This window comes from Ctenocephalides felis, unplaced genomic scaffold, assembly GCF_003426905.1.
Source record: "Ctenocephalides felis isolate EL2017-DRISC unplaced genomic scaffold, ASM342690v1 CF-g0.4_SCAFFOLD_00845, whole genome shotgun sequence".
NCBI classification, from domain to species: domain Eukaryota; kingdom Metazoa; phylum Arthropoda; class Insecta; order Siphonaptera; family Pulicidae; genus Ctenocephalides; species Ctenocephalides felis.
The window spans coordinates 91,428,867-91,450,930 of NW_020536999.1; the positions used below are offsets into that span (position 1 = coordinate 91,428,867).

Sequence of the window (22,064 nt, forward strand, 5' to 3'; positions counted from 1 at the left end):
TCTCAGGAAATAATTCGGGAAAGGACCAAAATCAGTAGAGAATAAATACTAATTCCTGAGAATGAAGTCGCACTTCTGCAACAACTTTCACTTCGATGAGATAAAATACGCCTTAATACATTACGGACAAAATACAGATGAAATAATTTTTCTATAATACATTTTGCTCAAGAAAAGATGAATTTGTTGCTTTATAAATAAATTACAATAAAAATCTTCTCAATTGAATTCACATATTGGTAATGGATAAATAAATTTCAAAATTATTTACTCGGAAATGCAAAATTTATAAAACAGTATTAAAACTGTATGTGTATAATACAAAATAGTTTAATAACTATAAACTATTAGTTTTAAGATTTTTGTATAATTATAATATATAATATAAACAAATGATAAAAACAAAAATACTCAAAGGGCAAGATTTAAAAAATGGTAAATAAAAATGTGAAATAATAATAAAACTTTGTTTTATTTAAATTAAGGAATATATATATATATATATATATTCCTTAATATATACAAATATATATTATTTATATGCATTCAAAACGTTGTCGAATTTTAGGAGGGGTGTATAAAGAAAATATAACTGAATTTATATTTAATGCATAATTACATTTATTTAAAATTAATATATTCATATTTATATTTATATATTTATAGCAGTATATATATATATATAAATATATATATATATATATATATGAGATTGATCGACTGAAAGTGTTCAATAAATTTATTAAATGATTATTTGTACTCGTTTATGTCGAGACATATAAATAAATATTATTTCAGTCGATAAAATTCTCAAATCTTTACTGTCTTCATGCTTTGTTCCTAAGATCTACATTTTCAAATCTCTTAGACTATTCGAAAAGTTCATGTTTTCGCTTAAAATACTTTCTTTTTAGCAAAATGACTAAAAATTTTATAGTACTTATTAGTTTAGTATAATTTACAGTATGTATGGCTCGATACAAAAATTGATTATTAATGATATATTTATATTCCTTTCCAATGAGTTCTATATATTATTTCATGGTTGATATTCAAATACAGTAAAACCCTGTTAAGACGATTATGATTAATATGATTTCTCAATTCCAATTTACACCACATATCTCATATCATATTAAGAAAAAATTGAGATGCTGAAAGTTTTCGATAAAAATAAATAACAAACTCAACCAGCTGCTGAGCTTCACCTACCATTGTGAAAAAACAGGGAATAAATTTACTTGTGTGTAAACAAAAAACCAAAATATAGGTAAAAAATTTAGATAAATCCAGAGACGTAGCTACCAGCCGTATCAATTATCATAAAATCTGAAGCCATCAACTGTATATGATTAAATCACTTTGACAATAAAAGGCAGTGTATATTCAATTTGAATTGTTAAAGAGTAACAGATAGTTAATTATAATGATATTTTATTATTCTTTTTTTAATCTATGAGAAATTTTCACTGTCCTAAGGGTCTCCAAACAAATTTTTATGAGACCCCGCCAAGGCATCACCCTACGTTTCTGGTTAAGTGGCTTCAATAAAAATTAGTCTTAAATCTGCCTTAATAAGTGGCCCCAAAATATAAAGCATGCAATTGCTGAAGACTTAAAGATTGATTTTAATGTATCAAATGGCTGAATAGATAAAATTTGCAAGGGCATTTCATGTAGTCAATGAAATCCCTGGAAAATCGCCAATAGAATTGGTACAACAAGAAGTTGATATTTGATTGGCAACACTTCAAAAATTGCTGTAAATTAAGCCCAATATTTTTAAAAATGAACAATTTGTCATGTTGGTAAGCCAGTGGGCACAAGTCAGGATGGTAAGCCAGTCTATTTTCTTGTTTTACCATAATGACAAATTGCTAATGCATCAATTTTTCTTTCCAAACTAAAATAAGTGATTATTTTAAATAACGCTGTTTTAATTACAATACTAATTATTTAATGTAATTCATAAATGTATAATTTATTACCTACATTAATCAAAATTAGCACATATTACATATGTACGTTATTATCCCCATCTCACATAATAACCCTGAAAAATCATCCGAACAAGATTTTACTGCACATTCATGATTTGTTGTACTTCAACATATGCCCATTCTTATGACAATATATCCTTATGAATAAAATATTACACAAAATAAATAATGCACATATGCACAGAAAATAATAACTTATGAATACGACTCTAACAATTCATTTAATTATTCATTAAAATTTTATAACATTTAGGATAAAAATTTATATTAAAACTTTTTATACATGCTACTCTATACAAATAAAACAATGTTTGTACATAAGCGATCATCTCGATCAAGTTTGTGAATAAAAATACAAAAAATATTTCCTAATAAAATTGTGCAAAAGAGGAAAAATCTTTAGTCGAAGAAAAATCTTTAGAAAAAGTTACCATATATATTGAGAAAGTCTAATAATCTATACATATAAAATCCATACGTTTTGGCTATAGTCCTAGCCTTCATTTAATGGAGATAAAACCAAATTTAAGACTAAAATATCAACAATAGTGTTTTGGAATTAAAAGCAAAAAAGTGAAAAACACCTATAATTTACATAAATCATCCTGCATTAATATTATAGAATATCCTATAACATAAATCCTTATCAATCCTATTTTTAATATTAGAATAAGCAAATTGTAAGTACTTTTCTCTTTTTCACTTTATAATTTCGCTGAATGAAGGCTAGGACTAAAGCCGAAACGTGTGGATTTTAGAATAAATTTTTAAAATAATTTATCTTTTTCTATTGAAGCCATGCCCCATTATTAGACTCTGTCAATACATATGTGAACATTATTAGAAAAAATCCATTGTCTAAAAATACATCAAAAATATGTACAAAAAAAGCATATAGTACAAGTGAGTTCATCCAATTATGCTCTGAATCAAACTTTAAGTCATCATATATGAATAGGTACATGTACCAACAATTCAGATCTTGTTGTGAAACTTTCACTGCACATCTCACATTTAAAGATACCAATCTCATCACCATCATATTCATCCTGATCCAAAATTTCCTCTTTGACAACCACATCTTTAAAATCTGTCACCACGCTTCTCCTATTACCACTGACTCTAGCAGTATTCCTGACACTCCTTCTGACTGCAGACCCTGCTGTAGATTGATTCACTGATGCTGGCCGCTTGACATCCTTCTTTTTCTTTACAATCTCTTGATTCACTTGCTGATTCATCTGTTGATTCACCTGCTGAATAAACTGCTCTTCTTGTCCATTATTGTTACTGGACTCCGAATTGAATTTTGGTCTGATTGGACTTTGCAGAATCTGCTCTAGATCATGCACAAGGTCCGAATTAAATTTTTCGATGCCTTTGATGTCTTTTAGGGGACTGTCCATGTTCTGAGTGGTCGTCGTGATGTCTACCTCATTCGAGACAGGCGGAGGCGACGTCTCAAAACTCTGCATATCAGGATCGGGTTTAATTTTTATCGGAGTAGTCATAGACAGAATATTCTCCAAGTCGCTCTGGAGTTGTGCATCAGGAAACACAGCAGGCTGCGGTCTCTCGGCTTGTAAGACGTGGTAATTAACATTCTTAGTCCTCGGTCTATTCCTCTCGGACTTATAAGAATGAAGGACAGGCTGGGTAACTACAGACGATGCCGTCGTCCTGGTGATCAAAGTCTTAGTCTTCTTTTTACCTTCTTGGTCAACTCTCGTTTTGGCCGTGTGGATCATCTTGGGTCTAGAGGACTGTGCCACTTGTTGCGCCAATTCTTTTTTCTTTTTAGACTTGTTGGCTTTCATATCTTTGACGAGAGTACTGAAACTTTGCATAACAGTTTCGAAACTATCGCAGACGGCCTGGTAGCCATCGTCGTTGTTGGTGGATGTAGAATTCGAGTTTTTCACTTTTTGCTTCTTAGCAGGAGATGCCGATCGGCGACCTGGTACATTAATAGAAAGATATTGCTGGGAGTTTGTAATATGAAGGACCATCACTACTACACAAATAAAAAACTACAAAAATAGGTGCAAAAAAACGATAAACCTAACAGCCATCGATTTATACCAAACTTTCAGAAAAACCAATGAAACTTCCAATGCTATCAACAAGATCATCTTAAACAGGCAATGCTATCATGAAGGAGGAATAGAAAAAAGCAAAGGAAGAATGAATAGGTCTTAAAAACTATCTGAAAATTGTTTATATTGTTTGAAAATGCTGTAAATCATCTGAAAATGTTGTAGATAGTCTAAAAATACTGTAAATCGTCTGAAGAATTGTAACTCAAACTGGAACTGCCATTGATACAGTTTTTGTAAAAACTATTGATATAATTGAATTAAAACATTTCATGTCTTGCCGCACATCATAATCCCATTGCAAATGCAAATCCATTTCTACCCAATCCTACTTCCAATTTACACATTACAAGTGCCACTTCTTCCACAAATAACAAAGAATATTCTTCAATACATGCAAAATTATTGTAACAACATTGAAAATACATAATAATATTTAGAATACAATTAAAAATAAATAAGTTCATAAAGCAATTAATAAAGTATTATACATACTTCAAAAAATAGTCTTGGGCTCAAAATAAAGTACTACTATTGATATATTGACATCGCAATTAGCAATAAGGAAAATACTAAATAAAATTAATAATTTAGTAATACCACTCACTTGAACTCCTTGGCGAACTAAAACTACCGGTAGCCGTGCTGGGTGATCCATAATCAGTATTGTTCTGCACTGCTGCTGTTGACATGCTCCCTCCTGATGAAGAAGGTGGTACTCTATCCAAATCTTCTAGCATTGGAGAATAATCTGAATACCTAAATAGTAATTCACACACAAATAAATATAAAATATAATATATTTTTGTCTTTGTGCTATTTGCAAAGAGAGGGAGACATTTATAGTAGTTATTAATTATTACCAGACATCACTCTCTCGTTCTCCTTCTGATTCCCTGCGCTGCTTGTCCTTGCGATGTTCACCTTTCCTAACCAGCCTATCAACCTCATAAGGCTTCAATTTCCTGCGACGTTTGTACTTTCTAGGACCAACCTAAAAAAACAAGACATGTTAAAAAAATTTATTAATTGATAGAGCATCATCTTTATATCTATTCCTCCCACCTGAGGTTGTCTTTTCATAGCAGTGTTCATATCAGAATGGTGAATCAGATGCTGAATTAAATCATGTGAGCTGGTGAAGACGTCTGAACACACTGCGCAAGCATATGGAGATGAATGATTGCCTCTGGATGTATCCGGACCACTGTGATGAGATCTGATGTGCTCTCTTAGCACCACTCGTTGATTGAAGGCTCTGGGACACACTGCACAAGCATATGGCTTTTCACCTAGAAAATTTATACAAATTGTATAATACAAACCAAATAGAAATGGATAATAATAATATTAAATAAATGTTTACCTGTGTGAATTCTTTCGTGTTTCCTTTTTGTATTATACAAATTGTATAATACAAACCAAATAGAAATGGATAATAATAATATTAAATAAATGTTTACCTGTGTGAATTCTTTCGTGTTTTCTAAGAGTGCCCCCATCAGCAAAAGCCTTCCAGCAAAACCGACAGCCATAAGGCCTCTCACCTGTGTGTATTCTTATGTGAATCTGCTGTGAACTTCTCGAACCGAATGTTTTTCCTGTAAAAATAATCTTATGTAAATAAATACTGGTACCAGATGGTATATTATAACATTATCAATGGATTTAATAATTGAAGTAAAACATCTAATACCACTTTGGCAGCAAAATGTCTAAAAGTATAATTGTAAATATTCTGAAATTGTTGAAAATAGACTGAAAATGACGGAAATTGTGTGAAATTGTGTGAAATTGTGTGAAATTGTTGTGAATTGTTTAAAAGTGTTGTAAATTGTGTAAAAGTGTTATAAAATGTCTGAAAGTGTTGTAAATTGTCTGAAAGTGTTGTAAGTTGCCTAAAAAGGTGGTTGTTGCCTAATAATTTTATATTTATAAATTGGCTGAAGATGTTAAAAATTGTATAAAAGTGTTGGAAACAATTCTGAAAATGTTGTAAATAGTCTAAAAATGTTGTACTTGATCTGAAAATGTTGTAAAATATCTGAAAATGCAATAAATGATCTAAAGATGTAATATTTTGTTTAAACTGTGTGGAAATTTTTTAAATCCAATTGGAATTGCCATTAATGCAGTTTATGCAAGAACTATTAAAATACAACTCAATTTACAACACTTACAGACAATTCATAACATTTTTGAACCATGTAAAACATTTTTAGACAATTTACAACATCTTTAGACCATTTAGAACATTTGCAGACAATTCGCAACATTTTTATACCATGTACAACATTTTTAGACAATTTACAACATCTTTAGACCATTTAGAGCATCTGCAGACAATTCACAACATTTTTAGACAATTTACAACATTTGCAGACTATTCTCAACATTTTTATACCAAGTACAACATTTTTAGACAATTTACAACATTTTTAGGCCATTTGCAACATTTTCATACCAAGTACAATATTTTTAAATAGTTTACAACATTTTGAGATAGATTACAACATTTTTGGACTATTTACAACATTTGCAAGCAATTCACAATATTTTTAGACCATATCAAATAGTTTTAGAACATTCACAACATTATTAGACCCTATAAAACAGTTTTAGAATATTTACAACATTTTTAAACCATGTACGGCATTTTAAAACCATGTACTATATTTTTAGACGATTATATATTTATTTGATATATAATAGCTATAAATGATCTAAAGATGTAATATATTGTTTAAATTTTGTGGAATTTTTTTGAATCCAATTGGAACTGCCATTTATGCAGTTTATGTAGGAACTATTGAAATACAATTCAATTTACAACACTTGCAGACAAGTCATAACATTTTTAGACCATGTAAAACATTTTTAGACAATTTACAACATCTTTAGACCATTTAGAACATTTGCAGACAATTCACAACATTTTTATACCATGTACAACATTTTTAGACTATTTACAAAATTTTTAGGCCATTTACAACATTTTCATACCAAGTGCAATATTTTTAGACAATTTACAAAATTTTTAGGCCATTTACAACATTTTTACTCCATATTGAACAGTTTTAGAACATTCACAACATTATCAGACCCTATAAAACAGTTTTAGAATATTTACAATATTTTTAGACCAATTACAACATTTTTAGACTATTATATATTTATTTATTCTTACGTTTAGACATGCTAGGTTGCATATAAGTAGAAAAAACATATCAGAAACTAAAAATGGACATATGTGCAAAAATTAGGCAAGATATAAAACTCAAACATTTTATAACATGCCTTATTTATCATAATCCCATCATATTTGTTATTATAGATTTGGAAATTTCTCTACACAAAAACAGTAAATAAAGATGCCATCAAAACATAAAAAAAACTTGTAAGCATCAATGTTAATAAAGTCTAAAGAAACAATATAGCTTTCCAAAAAATCTAGATTTACCACTACTTATTTTCATTTGCTCATTAAATGAATTTTATTATTATTTTTTTACTTACCACACTCTCTGCAAGGAAATTGTCTGCCTGATATTGAACTATGAGAATGTCTGTGATTCATTAAACTACGACCATCTGGAAATTGTTCCCCGCATATGTCACATGTTACACATTTGTTGCGATGTGAAGCCATGTGTCTCTTCAACCTTAAAAAAAAATATATTTTACATCTTGATATTGAAAAAAAAGATTGATAAAAGCTATAATTTAAATGCAAATTTATTATTACCTAGCTTTATTATGGAAAGTCTTAGCACATTTGCTACAAGTATGTTCTCGTTCCTTGGAGTGTTCCCATGAATGTTTAAGTAGAGCTTTGCGATCTCGGCACTGCTTTCCACAAAGCAGACAGGAATTTGGTGTCAACAAGTCAACATGCAATTGCTGGACGTGCCCCGAAAGACTGGATTCGTTGCTGAAGCTCTCTCCACACAACATACACCTAAAAATTTATACAATTATTTAAAATCAATTTGTTATCATACAAAAATAAACAGATGACTTTGAGTTGTGTTTACCTGTGGGGCTGGTATCTTGCATGAGCTTCTGCATGTGCAAGAAGATCCAAAGCCTCACGGAATGTTTCACCACAGACATTGCACATGTGTCCATCTTCAGTTTCTGATATGTCTTTTCTACTCATATGCAACCTAGCATGTCTAAAAGAGAGAATAAATAAATATATAATAGCTTAAAAATGTTGTAAATTGTCTAAAAATATTGTAAATTGGCAGAAAGTGTTGTAAATGGTCTAAAAATGTTGTAAATTGTCTGCAAATGTTGCGAATGATCTAAAAGTGTTATAAATGGTCTAGAAGTGTTGTAAATGGTCTAAAACTGTTGTAAATAGTCTAAAAGTGCTTTACATGGTCTAAAAATGTTTAAAAATCTTGTAAATCATGTAAAAATGTTGTATATTGTGTAAAAATGTTGTAAAATGTCTAAAAATAATGTTGTAAATGTTGTAAAGATTTTGTAAATGATCTAAAAGTGTTTTACTTGGCCTAAAAATGTTGTGAATTGTGTGCAAATATTGTAAATGGTCTAAAAATGTTGTAAATTGTCTGCAAATGTTGCAAATGATCTAAAAGTGTTGTAAATGGTCTAGAAGTGTTGTAAATGATCTAAAAGTGAATGTAAATGATCTAAAAGTGCTTTATATGGTCTAAAAATGTTGTAAATTGTATAAAAATGCTGTAAATCGTGTAAAAATGTTGTAAATTGTGTAAAAATGTTGTAAAATGTCTAAAAAATTGTACAATGTATGAGAATGTTGTAAATGGTGTAAAGATTTTGTAAATGATCTAAAAGTGTTTTACTTGGTCTAAAAATGTTGTGAATTGTCTGCAAATATTGTAAATGGTCTAAAAATGTTGTGAATTCTCTGCAAATGTTGTAAATTGTCTAAAAATGTTCTATATGGTATGAAATTTTTGTAAAAGGTCTGAAAATATTATAAACTGTCTGAAAATGTTGTAAATTATTTTGTTAACGATAAAATTTAACTATACTCTACCTCTTTAACAAATCAACTCGATGAAATGACATTCCACACGTATTGCAATAATAGTCCCCAAATTTGCTGTCCGTGTCTGATAAATCTGACTCATCATCTAAAATTTTAAAAACATTTGTATTTATATATATATATGTATATATATATATATATATGTCATTTGAGAAGTTAATCTCTTACCATTTTCTGGTTCGTATTCTGAATTACTGGATTGAATTTGATGTTTATTTCTGGTGTGTTCTCGCAAAACAGCAGCATCCCAAAACATTTCACCACAAGTTTCACATTCAAATGGTGAATCACCTCCATGAATCTATGATAAATAAAATAAATGTTGCTTGAAACAAAAGAATTGAATGTATATATTAAAATTGCAATAGTATATGAGTATATAATTCAAAAATATTAAAATTAAATTACTTACCCTTGCATGAGATGCCAATGCTTTCTCACGAGCAAAACCTACCCCACAGTGTTGGCAAACAAATGGTTTTCTAGGGTCAGTTACTGGAAACCTTAAAATACATAACAAAAACAATGATTCATCACAACTTCTATATAAAAAAACATGCAGATTATGGTGTTATCTTTTATTTATCCCCTTACCTAGGTTCTAATGACATTGAATGTGCATAATGCTGCTCAGCAGCTTCAGTTAAAATTCTCATATCCTCATCCATCTCTTCGTAAACAGCCTGGTCTTGTTTTCTTCTGCGACTAATACCAGAAGAATTGCCACTCATCTGGTTATGTTTGTTTGATGATCTCTTACGTTTTGGAACCTCATGGGTTGGAGACATAAAATTGTCACCTTGAGAAAAAAAAACATTATTATTATAAATAATATTTGTTATTGTTATTGGTTTTAGCATTCAATTACAAACCTAAGTCATTAAGATTATTAGCAATCATATTTTGGTCCTCCTCATGATCATCTTCAGTTGGTGCATAAGCATGACTTTTCAAATGACTCATTAGCTCATTTTTATTAGTGTACCTAAAAATTATTAACTTATACAGTAACTTTATAAGCAGATGTCTAAAAAAAATTATTAATTACCTTGCTCCACATAAATTGCAACAATGAGGTCTGTCATTTTGATGAGCAATCATGTGGTTCATCAAATTTGCTTTTTTGCGAAAACGTCTTGAGCAAAAATCACAGGGATGCGGCCTGAATATAATTTAAACACAGTTAGTGATTGACATAAACAATACTGACTGTTTATTTAAATAAATAAGTTACCTAGAGGCTGAATATTCATCTTGATCCGTTGGTAAACTTATATCAATATCATCCTCAGGCTGTTCTGTTGACGCCAATTGGTCTACTACAATTTCAACTCTAAAAAAACATAGTATAATCCAATTAATACCTTTGGAAGTTATAACAGAATATAAGAGTAATTAAATTTACCTATCCTGTCCAGTTTCTTCAACCCACTCATCAGTAATAACTTCCTCAGTGACCTGACACTCAAAATACTGTTGATCATTCTGTCCATTCGACACATCAGCCTCATTCTGCATCTCATCATTAACCTGCTCTTCAATTATATCATTCGACATAACACCAACATCTTGTGCCATGTATATAAGATTCTCTGCAGCCATTTGGTCTAAAGACTGTGATATGCTATGAGGAAGCATCTCTCCTCCAACCTGGATAAAAAGTTACAATTAAAATAATATAAATATGTGAATTATTTATTTATTTATTATGTGAATTCTTACAATGTAATGCTGATCGGGATGTGTTGATTGAATCATCTCCTCCATAGCTATAACTTCTTCCTGTACGACTTCATCATTCACAATTTCCTCTGTACAAACAGTCTCGTGTTGAGGGCTCTGGTCAGAGCTCCAATGAGACACAACCACTGGTCTGCCGCCCGTGGCTACACTCTCATTCCAAGCCTCCATGCGAAAAGCCACTTCTTCGTCATCCATTCTCTTGGGGGTTGGTTAATGTCAGATCATATGATGAACTGAAAATAATAAAAATAATTGAATTATGCAGAAAAAGATGATAATATAAAATTGATATAAAGTTATTTCATAAAGCTAGACTCTTAATATTTAAATATATCAATCTTGAAAACTTTTTTATAAACAAGTTAAAGACCAAATAACATTTTGTCTTGAATAAATTATATAATCAATTAAGTCAATGATCATTCAAGTAAAATGAATAATATCAAAATTAAAAGCAAATAAAATTTTTGCCTCTGAACTAAAAAGCCCTTTAGTTTTAATATATCATACTTAAATATGTATACTATTACAACAAATACTAAACTTAATAAGTTTTCTGGCAAATATTTAAGATATTTAATAAAAATGTTGATTGCAAATGCATGTAAAGAGTACAATTTGTACTTTCTTTAAAAAAAGGTCTGGTTATTCTACATAGTAGAAATATTAATATGTTATACTTAAATATGTCTAATACAACAACAAATACTAAACTTGATATGTTTTCTAGCATATATTTTATATGCATATTTAAAAATGTATAATAATCGATAGCATATATATGTAAGTGTTTAAATTTAATGCTTAAAAATAGTTGTGATTGTTCTACGAAGTTCAAATTTTAACATGTTACACTTAAATATGTATACTGTAACAGTAAACACTAAAAATGATATATTTTCTTGGAAATATTTGAGATATTTAGTATTTTATAAGAAAAATGTCTATATAATACAAGTAAACATATAGAAGTATGAAAATTAAAAGCACAACAAGAAGTATGCAAGTTCTTTATGACCGAATGAACTTTTTGTTCGTTAACAATTCAAAAGCCGCTTAATGTATTTTTTACTGCTATAACCTAAATCAAATTATATCAACTCAATAATTCTTGGAATTATTTGAGATATTTAGTATTTTATAAGAAAAGTCTCTATATAATACAAGTAAACATATAGAAGTATGAATATTAAAAGCACAACAAGAAGTATGCAAGTTCTTTGAATCAAGAATTAATTTTTTGCACGTTAACAATTTAAAAGCCCGCTTAATGTATTTTTTACTACTATAACCTAAACTAAATTCTATCAAAATTATAATTCTATAAAAATGTCAACTTTAAAAACAAAGTTGACACTGAAGCATTTTTAGGCCAAACAGAAGGTTTGTCCCTTAGCAACTCAAAAGCACCCTTAATAATAATTTTATTACTATAACCTAAACTAAATTTTAAAAGTTTCTTTTTTGCAACCTCAATTTCAACATGAAAAAGTCCATTTAAAACGCGTTACAAGAAATTTTAGTACTAAAATCCAATAAATTAAAATGAAGTTACTTTTGCCTCCTTTCAAGACAAAAGCGTCCTTAATTTATTTATTTCCAATCATAACCTAAACTGAATTTTAACAATTTTCACACAAAACCTTGATTCCGACATCAAAAAATCCATTTGTGACTCGTTAAAACCAATTTTAATATCAAAATCCACTGGAAAGGTTTGAAAATGAATAAAAACTATTAATTATATCTAAGAAGCGTCATGTCGGCCATTTCTCTTCGACAGAACACAAACAATACTTGACATATGAGGTTATGATTTAGAAAATGAGGTTATCATTTAAAATGTAAACTTTGGACAACATTTACATTAACAAATAAACAAAAGCAACACTAAATTATATAATGCTTGTATTTTCCATTAATCGATGCGCTTAATTCGCGCCCGTACACTAGGCCACTTTTGACATGTCCGTATTTTAACATAACAACAAATTCATGTATTTATTTCATAAGAGGTTAAGATTAAATGAGGTTAGACTTACTACTTAATTAAAATTTAACACCATTTAACAACAAATTTAATGAAATTCTTAATAAAACTATAAAATTTCGATTAGTTTCGACGTCATGTAACAGAAGCGTTTGCGTTTGTCTTGTACGCCATACTGAATGAAGGTTAGAAACTAAATAGGTTACTGGGCATATAATAAACATTTAAACACAATAATAAACTGTTTAAATGTGTTTTAAAGCATTTTTAATGCTAAATTTAATATTTAATGGCTAAATAATAATATTAGTGCAAGAAGGAGCAATTAATTATTTTATTGAAAGAAACAAAACTTAAGGCGGATATACACGTATCATGACTGGATTGAAATAAGTCACGAATATAGGATATTTAAATAAATATATATCTTAGATAAATCAATTAAAAACACTATACAAATTAACACGTTGATGTAAATAAATCATTAAAACATAAAACAATAATATAATTTATTATTTATTTAAGTAATAAATGACATTATCACTTTTTTTGAATACAAATTGACAGAACATACATAAGCTGTATGTCTGCCTTAATACTGACGTGAAGTTAGCTGCATATGCGCCAACTGTCAAGGTGGTTAAAATAAAGCGCGTTTTTCAAAGTGAGATTAAAGCCTATATTATTGATTATTCAATAAAATTCCTTCATTTAATTTGTGATATATAATATTTAATACATGTATAATCAATATTTTAAAATAATATAATGTATTTTAATACGTATTTAATATAATTTAAATTAAATTGCAATTATTAAGAATAATGATAATATAATTTGGCAGATACTTTAATTTTTTGCTAATTTAAGCTTTTGTTTCCCATTATTTGTTTAATAACAGTTTGTTCCATTAAATATCAATTAAATAATGTGAAAATTAATAGATAATTATTATAATATATTATATATTAACAATGTATATAAAATACATTTTGAAATTTAAAAATATATTTACTTTCTAAATATAAATTTATATTATAAATATTATATAAAAAGTTTATGTTATAAATATTCAAATATAAATAAACTATTTAAATAGTTGTAGGTAAATTAAATTATCAATACTTATAGATAATAAAAATTTTCATTAATAATATTGATAATTTTTTTAAATAAAGAATATGGAATATATAATATAAATTATGCCAAGCCATTGTTAAACCTAAATTTAGGTTTGTTATTTAGAAATGTTAATTGCTATTAATTATTTATGAATTTTAGGCATAAAAAATATATAATATAAAAAAAATTATTAAAATAATAAAAAAATAAAATATTTCATTAATAATATTGATATTTTTTTTAAATAAAGAATATGAAATATATAATATAAATTAAGCCAAGCCCTTGTTAAACCTAAATTCAGGTTTGTTATTTAGAAATGTTAATTGATATTAATTATTTATGAATTTTTGGCATCAAAAATATATAATATAAAAAAAAATTATTAAAATAATAAAAAAAATAAAATATTTCATTAAGAATATTGATAATTTTTTTAAATAAATAATATGAAATATATAATATAAATTAAGCCAAGCCCTTGTTAAACCTAAATTTAGGTTTGTTGTTTAGAAATGTTAATTGCTATTAATTATTTATGAATTTTTGGCATAAAAAATATATAATATAAATTTTTTTTTAAAATAATAAAAAAATAAAATATTTCATTAATAATATTGATAATTTTTTTAAATAAAGAATATGAAATATATAATATAAATTAAGCCAAGCCCTTGTTAAATCTAAATTTAGGTTTGTTATTTAGAAATGTTAATTGCTATTAATTATTTATGAATTTTTGGCTTCAAAAATATAGAATATAAAAAAAGTTATAGTTCAGTTATATTTTATATCTTATAAATGACTAGTATTGTAAAAAAATCAATCTAATAAAATTTTTAATAAATAAAATATATATTTAAAAATGTTTATAAACCCTGTTCTAAAAACAAAAAAATGACAAATGAATAAAAAATGTCAATTTTTGGAAGTGATTTGTATCGATTTTTAATGCACCAGTATGTTTATAGTATTTATATTTCTTGTCTACATTTTCCAGGTAAAATATAACTATTTTTTTTACTTTTAAATAGTGACCCAACTTTAAATAATTGTATAATATTTAACTTTAAAATTAATATCCAATCTGCAATTATTTAAACTAGTTGCAGTATGGGTTCAGCCATTTTTGAGAAAACGCTGGCAAAATATCAAAATCCAGTAAATCACATACACATGCTTTTTTCAATTTTGATGCCAAACGATTCAGGAGGACTTGAAACATAAAATTCATATTAAACATAAATTTTTCATTCAAAACATTGTCTTTTATTGAATTTAGATGATTTCCGGAGGTTCAATTATGAGCGCCATTTGGACAGCTGCTGCCAAACAGCCCTTTCTCTATTTTTTAAATGATCTCATAATGGTAAAAGTAGAAGATGCCGAGGTATGGATAAAACTTTTCTATAAAAAATATAAATAGCCAACAATTCCAAAATCAATCCAACATCCACCAAGTTGTTCCAATCCAGTAGATTGTGATAATTTCAATCTTTGGTTGTAAATAAAGAGAAACTTTTCATAGGATTACTATTTTTTTTTCAGTTAGTTAGTGAGCCATACTTGATTCAAAACATAGCATACGTTTTCATATTTCTTGACGTAGTTGTGTTCATTTGGTGTTTTTTTGGATATTACGCTGCCATCAAGGAATGTGTTAAATCCATCAATGTAGTAAGAAAAATGACTTTTAAAATTAGTATATCAAATAATTTAATTATTAATTAACGTATTTGTATAAATTCTTCCTAGTTTTCCGTCGTCTTCATCATCCTCATGGTTTTTGAGATAATAACAGTAATAGTTCTGATGCTGGGCACAAACAAGGTAAATTGATTAATTTCGCTTTATATACAGTTTGTTACAGAACGTTATAATAATTTTAAAATTATACTAAAATGCAAGACTTAATCAATAAGAATTCAGATTTAGCTCTTTTGCAAAATAGCAAAATAGCAATCTTCGCCATGTTAACCGAACCTAACAAAACGCTTTGTCATACATTTTTGCTTAGGCTTGGATGCGCATAGTAAGCGTTACCTCAATATTTTTAGTGCAATTGTAAGTAAAATTTTTGCTAATTATTCCAATTGCGGTGTCAAACGATTCAGAATTACTTCAACATCGAACTAGCAAAATAGCATTTAAATTTCTCCTTCATTAAGGTAAATAGACTATCGCCATTTAGTGACTCTTATTATCATTTTCAGGAAGAAAATATGTTCCCGAAAGTTTTAAAAACAGTCGGTGGTCATTACAAAAATTTGAGAAATCAATCACTCTATACAGACCTTCCAAAAGTTACAGAATTTTATGATATATTTATGAAAGGTACAACTTACTAAAAACTGATTATATATGTAATGAACTACGATTATTATTTAATTGTGCTGCAGATTATCAATGTTGCGGATTAAATAATTTTGAGGAATTCAAGAACTCATCGTCTACAGAAGTCGAATGGATTCCTCAGGCTTGCTGCAAACCACACTTCAACTGCTCCGGAGGATATAATGGAGAAAATTCGAACAAATTCATTGTAAGCGCAGAAGATAATTGACATACTTCAAATAAATAGCAATTTCAGACCATCTACAACAATTAGAGCCAATGTGCACAATTTTCAAACAAACTACAATATTTTTAAGCCAACTAGAACATTTTCAATTAATCAACATTATCAGACCTTATACAACATTTACATTTAACAAAAAAGAATTTACAACAAAACAATTTCAATTAATTTATTTTCAGAAAATTTGCAACATTTTTATACCTTCTGCAACATTTTTAAACAAACTGCAATACATCCAAAAAACCTACAATATTTTCAGTCTTTCTATTTTCTCCAATATTTTCAGACCTCATACAACATTTCAAGACAATTTACAACAACTTAGTACAATTTAAGTGTTTAGACAAGGTGCAACACTCTCAGAAATTTTGCAACATTTTCGGACAATTTTCAACCTCTTCAGGAAATTTATAACATGTAACAATTCAGACAATTAATAACAGACAACATTTTCAGATAATTTATAATTTTATCAGACTAATAACAACATTTTTCAATAATTCTCGGCATTTCATAGCGGTTAGCGACATTTTAAGACAATCTACAATATTTTCAGGTAACATATGCTCAAACAATTTACAATATTTTCAGTCAACTCTCACTCTGTCTCTTTCCATTAACACCCCAGAAGTTTTACTTCGATTTTTTACCCTTCCTCAGGGTTGCGGGTTAGTGGTAGAAGAAATGCTGAGCGAGCACAAGAACATGCTGATTACCATTGGAGTCGGAGCGGTTGTTTTTCAAATTATCTTGCTATGCATCGGATACTGTGTTTTCTGTTTCACGAAAGACGAGTTAGTTGAAAGATGATTTAAACTATAACCCCGTTAAGACGATTTATACGACCGTAATACAATTTTTTGCAAAATACGCTACTTTATTCCGGTCCCTGCACTTGGAAGTACATTATCCTTATCCCACAGTAAACCCTTTCACGCACAACACAGGTTTTTGGTACGGATCCTGAAAAATCGTCTTAATGGTGTTTAATGTTTTCATTCAATATCATATTAATATTTTTATTTAAAAAGTCGCTGTTTGTGTGAAACCGGGCAAGAGAAAAAATCTTTGTCCATCATTACTTTCTTTAAGAGGAAATCGCAGGCTTTGGGTTGCACGAATAGAAGTTGCGCTGGTTCGGACCCATTTGCGATGGCAAAAGGTATTGTTAATGAAGAAAAATAACCAACTAGTTATAAGTGGCATTCGGTCTTTAGTTTGTCAACTCTTTAGAAAATAATTTAGCTATAATATTTAAACCCATCAGAATTTTCCACGCGCTTTTCTTAAATTGCTATTGAAACTGGAACATTTACATGTTTTCTTTAGTATCTAACAAACGAGACTATAAAACATCACACAGAAGGCAATCTTTGCAAAATAAACCTGGATCAAATGCAAACCATAAAATGATATATAAAAGTTCGAGAACTCATGGAGGCAGCTCTTACGGCCATGGCGAGGTAATCAATTACATAATAAAATAATTTCATTTATCATATATTTGCATTATTTGCAGCCTGCGGTACATAAAGTACATCCCGTACCCAAAATTGCAGGACAACAATGTCCACAAAAACAACACCCACCTGCACCATGTCCACGGCAGCATCCATCACCTTGCAGACAACAACCACCGACAGTGCCTGTTCAACCAATAATTCAGCAGGCGCAGCCATGTGCTGCACCAGCACCAGCACCAGCACCTACATGTTCCAAGAATGGCACAGAGTGTCCTCATCACAGTCACAAAAATAATGAACTGGAGACCAGAGTGATCATTGAGTATCCGCAAGCATCTGTAAAAGGTTAGAGATAAGATGTCTTAATTAGATATCACAACTAAAATAATTTTATTGATTTCAGAATGCTCTGGTCACTCAGGGCCTTGCCAACAATCTGCTTCGTGTCAGCCAGCAGTACCACGTCCACAGCCCCCGCCTTGTCCACAAACTTCGCCTTGCCCCCAACCTTGTCCGCAACCTGCACCTTGTCCGCAACCTGCGCCTTGTCCGCAACCTGCGCCTTGTCCGCAACCTGCACCATGTCCGCAACCTACACCTTATATTCAACCTGCACCTTGTCCTCAACCATGTCCACAGCCACCGCCTTGTCCACAACCCTCGCCTTGTCCTCAACCCTGTGCTCAGCCTGCACCCTGTCCTCAACCATGTCCAAAACCTGCGCCCTGTTCTCAACCTTGTCCGCAACCTGCACCTTGTCCACAACCAGGTCCATGCAACGCTGTTCAACCTTATTTCCAAGGTAAGCAACACCTATTTTATTTATCTTGAAACAACATCTGAAATTCTAACTTATTTCCAAGGTGCTGTCGCAAAACCTACCATTATGAATCCATATGTAGGTGCCAATGAATGTCCGCAATTAGACATTGCCATACCATCAGTGAGGGACAGATGTCGTCTTGAACGTGAACTTCATGGGAGAGAAATACAGCTAATGTATCAGAGAGAGCAGATGTTGTTGGAGCAGCAGTTGCATCACAGAGAACAATTGCTGTGGGATCAAGAGCAGTTTAGAAGACAGCAGTTGATCAAACGAGAACAGCAGTTCAGGTGAGTGTGAATATGAATTTATCATCAATTACAAATTCAACATATATATGCTGTAGGTTTAAAGCGCAACAGATGATGATGGAGCAGGACCTGCACAATAGGGATGAAGCCATCCGTGGTGATCATGGTGAGATGATGTGGGAGCGAGATTTATATCAACAGAATCAGATTGTGGCAAGGGCGAGGCAACAGATGCTTCTGCAAAGAGACATGTTGAATGATCAAGAAAATGAAGCTAGCAAGCGTAGAATGCAGATTTATAACCAATGCTATAAGAATGCATTGACTTGCGGACCCGATGTCAAATTATCTTTGCCTGAGCACAAACCTAAAATGCATCATAGAAGTGCTGGTGCCGACATCGATAAAAGTACCTCTCCAAGAAGTCCGCCTTTGATTAGGAGTCCTACACGTATGCAGTCTCCTCCTCGGACAATGACCTCTATACTGATGGAAGAAGATGAGGAAGAAGAAGCTGAAGAAGACACGCCTTCAGTGAGTTCACCCATCTACATATCACCAACACTTGAAAAGCCTTATCCCCCATTGAAGTGCTATTCACATTCTGATATCGAATGCTGTTATAGAAGTGTTCCTGTTCGTTCAAGCAAAATACTTGATGGTAGAGGTGAGTCGATCACAAATAGTACATCATTTATTTTACTGACAGTCTTTATTATTAGTGCCAACGTTCAGAAATCGTGCTGGTAAAGGTTCAGACAGCATTGAAAAGAACAATAAAATCAGGTAAACACTGTGTTCATTTTGACAATTGCACTTGATAATAATATTTTATATATTACAGAAGAAGGAAACCTCCGATTTCCGTTAAACCAATTATGATCACCTCAGATCCAAAGAACTGTGACTGTGAATGCCATATGGATAACAGTAAGACGTCAGAAGAGTGTTGCGATTTCTGCGACTGCTCTATAATTGAGGTAAGGATGGAAGATAATCTGTTTAGGAATTGTCTTTAGATGAAAGTGTCAGTTTGCCTAATATGGTTATAATCTATTTTGAAGGAATCGCAAGCGCAGTCGTCGATCGCTGTTGGTATGATACGTCGAAAGAACCGCCACGCCGGTGACACGCCGTCAGTAAAACCATAACTATCTATTAAATATAATAGACAATAATAATCGATATTGTTCAATTTCAATTAGATCGCTTTCGTCACCTGTTGAGACACCGCCAAAGATGAGACGTATGCTAATGAGTAGAGGCGGCGAGGATACGGAATCAGTAAAAGAAGTGAGGTTCGCCGCCTGTCTTGATGATGTTATAATATTAATCATATCAGTAATATAAATCTCCTAGTGCTCCTCCGAGACGTCTTCACGCACCCGCCAACTTCGTCGCTCTCACGCGTCGCCGTCGTCATCGTCGAGGCCAAGGAGCAGGAGTTATCCGCAGAACAGGTCGTCGGACTTCAGGCAGCAGATTCCCAGCATATTAACTCCGCTCATCAGGGCGCTGACACCGCCTCCAAATCTGAGCGGAGCTGGATCAGCGCGCATCAAACAGGAGGTAATGCAGTCAAGTTCATCACGAAGAATATTTACAAAATTGTCATCCGTTTTTCTACTTTGCAGAAACGTTCAAACGCGCGGAGGCACCGCCATCATCACCACCACAGCCACACCGAGAGGCGCCACTCTCGTCCGGAAACTGTCCAGGAGGAAATTGAAGAGCTAGAGGACTCGCCGAGTTTAATGTATAAAGTTTCATCGACTGTAGACGTTCCGAGGCACAGAAGTCATCGGCATAGAAAAAAGAGAACATCATCAGCTACCAGTGATCGGTATAACATTTTATTCTAACAATTTACGAATAAAATAATATTTGTAATTACATTGTTTCAGGAGAAAAGCTACAAATGATCCTGTGTTTTCAGATGATCAAACAATAGCGGTAAGATATATTACAGATTACATTATATTAAAAATTATTTAACATTATTGAAGTGAAACATCTAATTCGATTTCCAACAACGTGGTATTAAACGTTCAACGCTCTCTAATAGAAAACGACCACTTTGTATGCAACGACCAATTGTTATGCAATTTAAGATTAGATTAGTAAACAATCTTCCAAATAAAGTTCGCCTAAAAGAAATGATATGATTCCACTACAAATCGTATTACAAAGTTTCACTTTTTACGCGTTAAGAAACCTCCATACACGATTTTTTTTATAAATATTTAGCTTTTTAACGAGAAGGCAAAGCAGGCTAAGAGCGAGCTGTTCTCCAACATAGTAGCGCCTACAAGTAGATCCAAACAGAAGAAAAAAAAGTCCAAAACCACTTACCATTGCGTTTATTGCGATGAATACCATGAAACAAAAGGTAAGACACAGGTTAAACAAACAACTGTTACCACAAATTTCAACAAAATTCATTTCCAGGTAAAACTTCTACTCAGGCAGCTGCTGCGCACGCGCAAGCCGCAGCAGAAGCTCTGGAGGATTTCCAGAAGTGCTGCGCAAAATGCTGTTCAGAATTTGCGCACGCTTGCAGCAGGCAGAAGTTTGACAGAGCAGAATTAGTAGTTGCTATGAAAGAAGACAGGGATAACAGATCTGTAGTATCACAGACTTCTGCAGTAGTTATTAATAAAGGCAAAGAAAATGGTAATTAATAACACACACATACAAGCATATATATATTGTTTTTATCCACTTTATGTATTTTTCCAGCAGCTTCCATTGATAAACATTACAAGTACTGCAAGATTAAGGGACCTCATGACTATATCTGTGCGGATTTGTGCATCAACAATGTTGGATCGACAAGTGAAGCTGATACTATCAATAACACATCCAGTCGGTGCATAACGACTGCTGAGGAAGACTTGGATTCCACATATGAGAAATGCTTTGTCAAAAGAGCACATTCATTTGTATGCTGCAAA

The 22,064-nt window shown here is 30.9% G+C and overlaps 1 protein-coding gene across 2 annotated transcripts; it reads right to left on the reverse strand.

Moving 5' to 3' along the window:
- Positions 1-2,729: 2,729 nt before the first annotated feature.
- LOC113374687 (PR domain zinc finger protein 15-like) lies at positions 2,730-13,070 on the reverse strand. Of its 2 annotated transcripts, none has more exons than XM_026614666.1 (18): positions 12,926-13,070; positions 10,863-11,116; positions 10,546-10,790; positions 10,375-10,473; positions 10,189-10,302; positions 10,013-10,125; positions 9,735-9,939; positions 9,553-9,643; positions 9,309-9,441; positions 9,129-9,225; positions 8,131-8,271; positions 7,842-8,054; positions 7,613-7,758; positions 5,560-5,697; positions 5,162-5,388; positions 4,960-5,090; positions 4,704-4,855; positions 2,730-3,957 (listed from the first exon to the last, which is right to left on the reverse strand). In XM_026614666.1, the coding sequence occupies exons 2-18, from the start codon at positions 11,076-11,078 to the stop codon at positions 2,945-2,947; spliced, it is 3,474 nt and encodes a 1,157-aa protein (XP_026470451.1). In that variant the 5' UTR covers positions 11,079-11,116; positions 12,926-13,070; the 3' UTR covers positions 2,730-2,944. The 2 variants fall into 2 exon arrangements, with proteins under 2 accessions (XP_026470451.1, XP_026470454.1); XM_026614669.1 differs by lacking the exon at positions 12,926-13,070 and adding an exon at positions 12,527-12,583.
- Between the last annotated feature and the right edge of the window lie 8,994 nt (positions 13,071-22,064).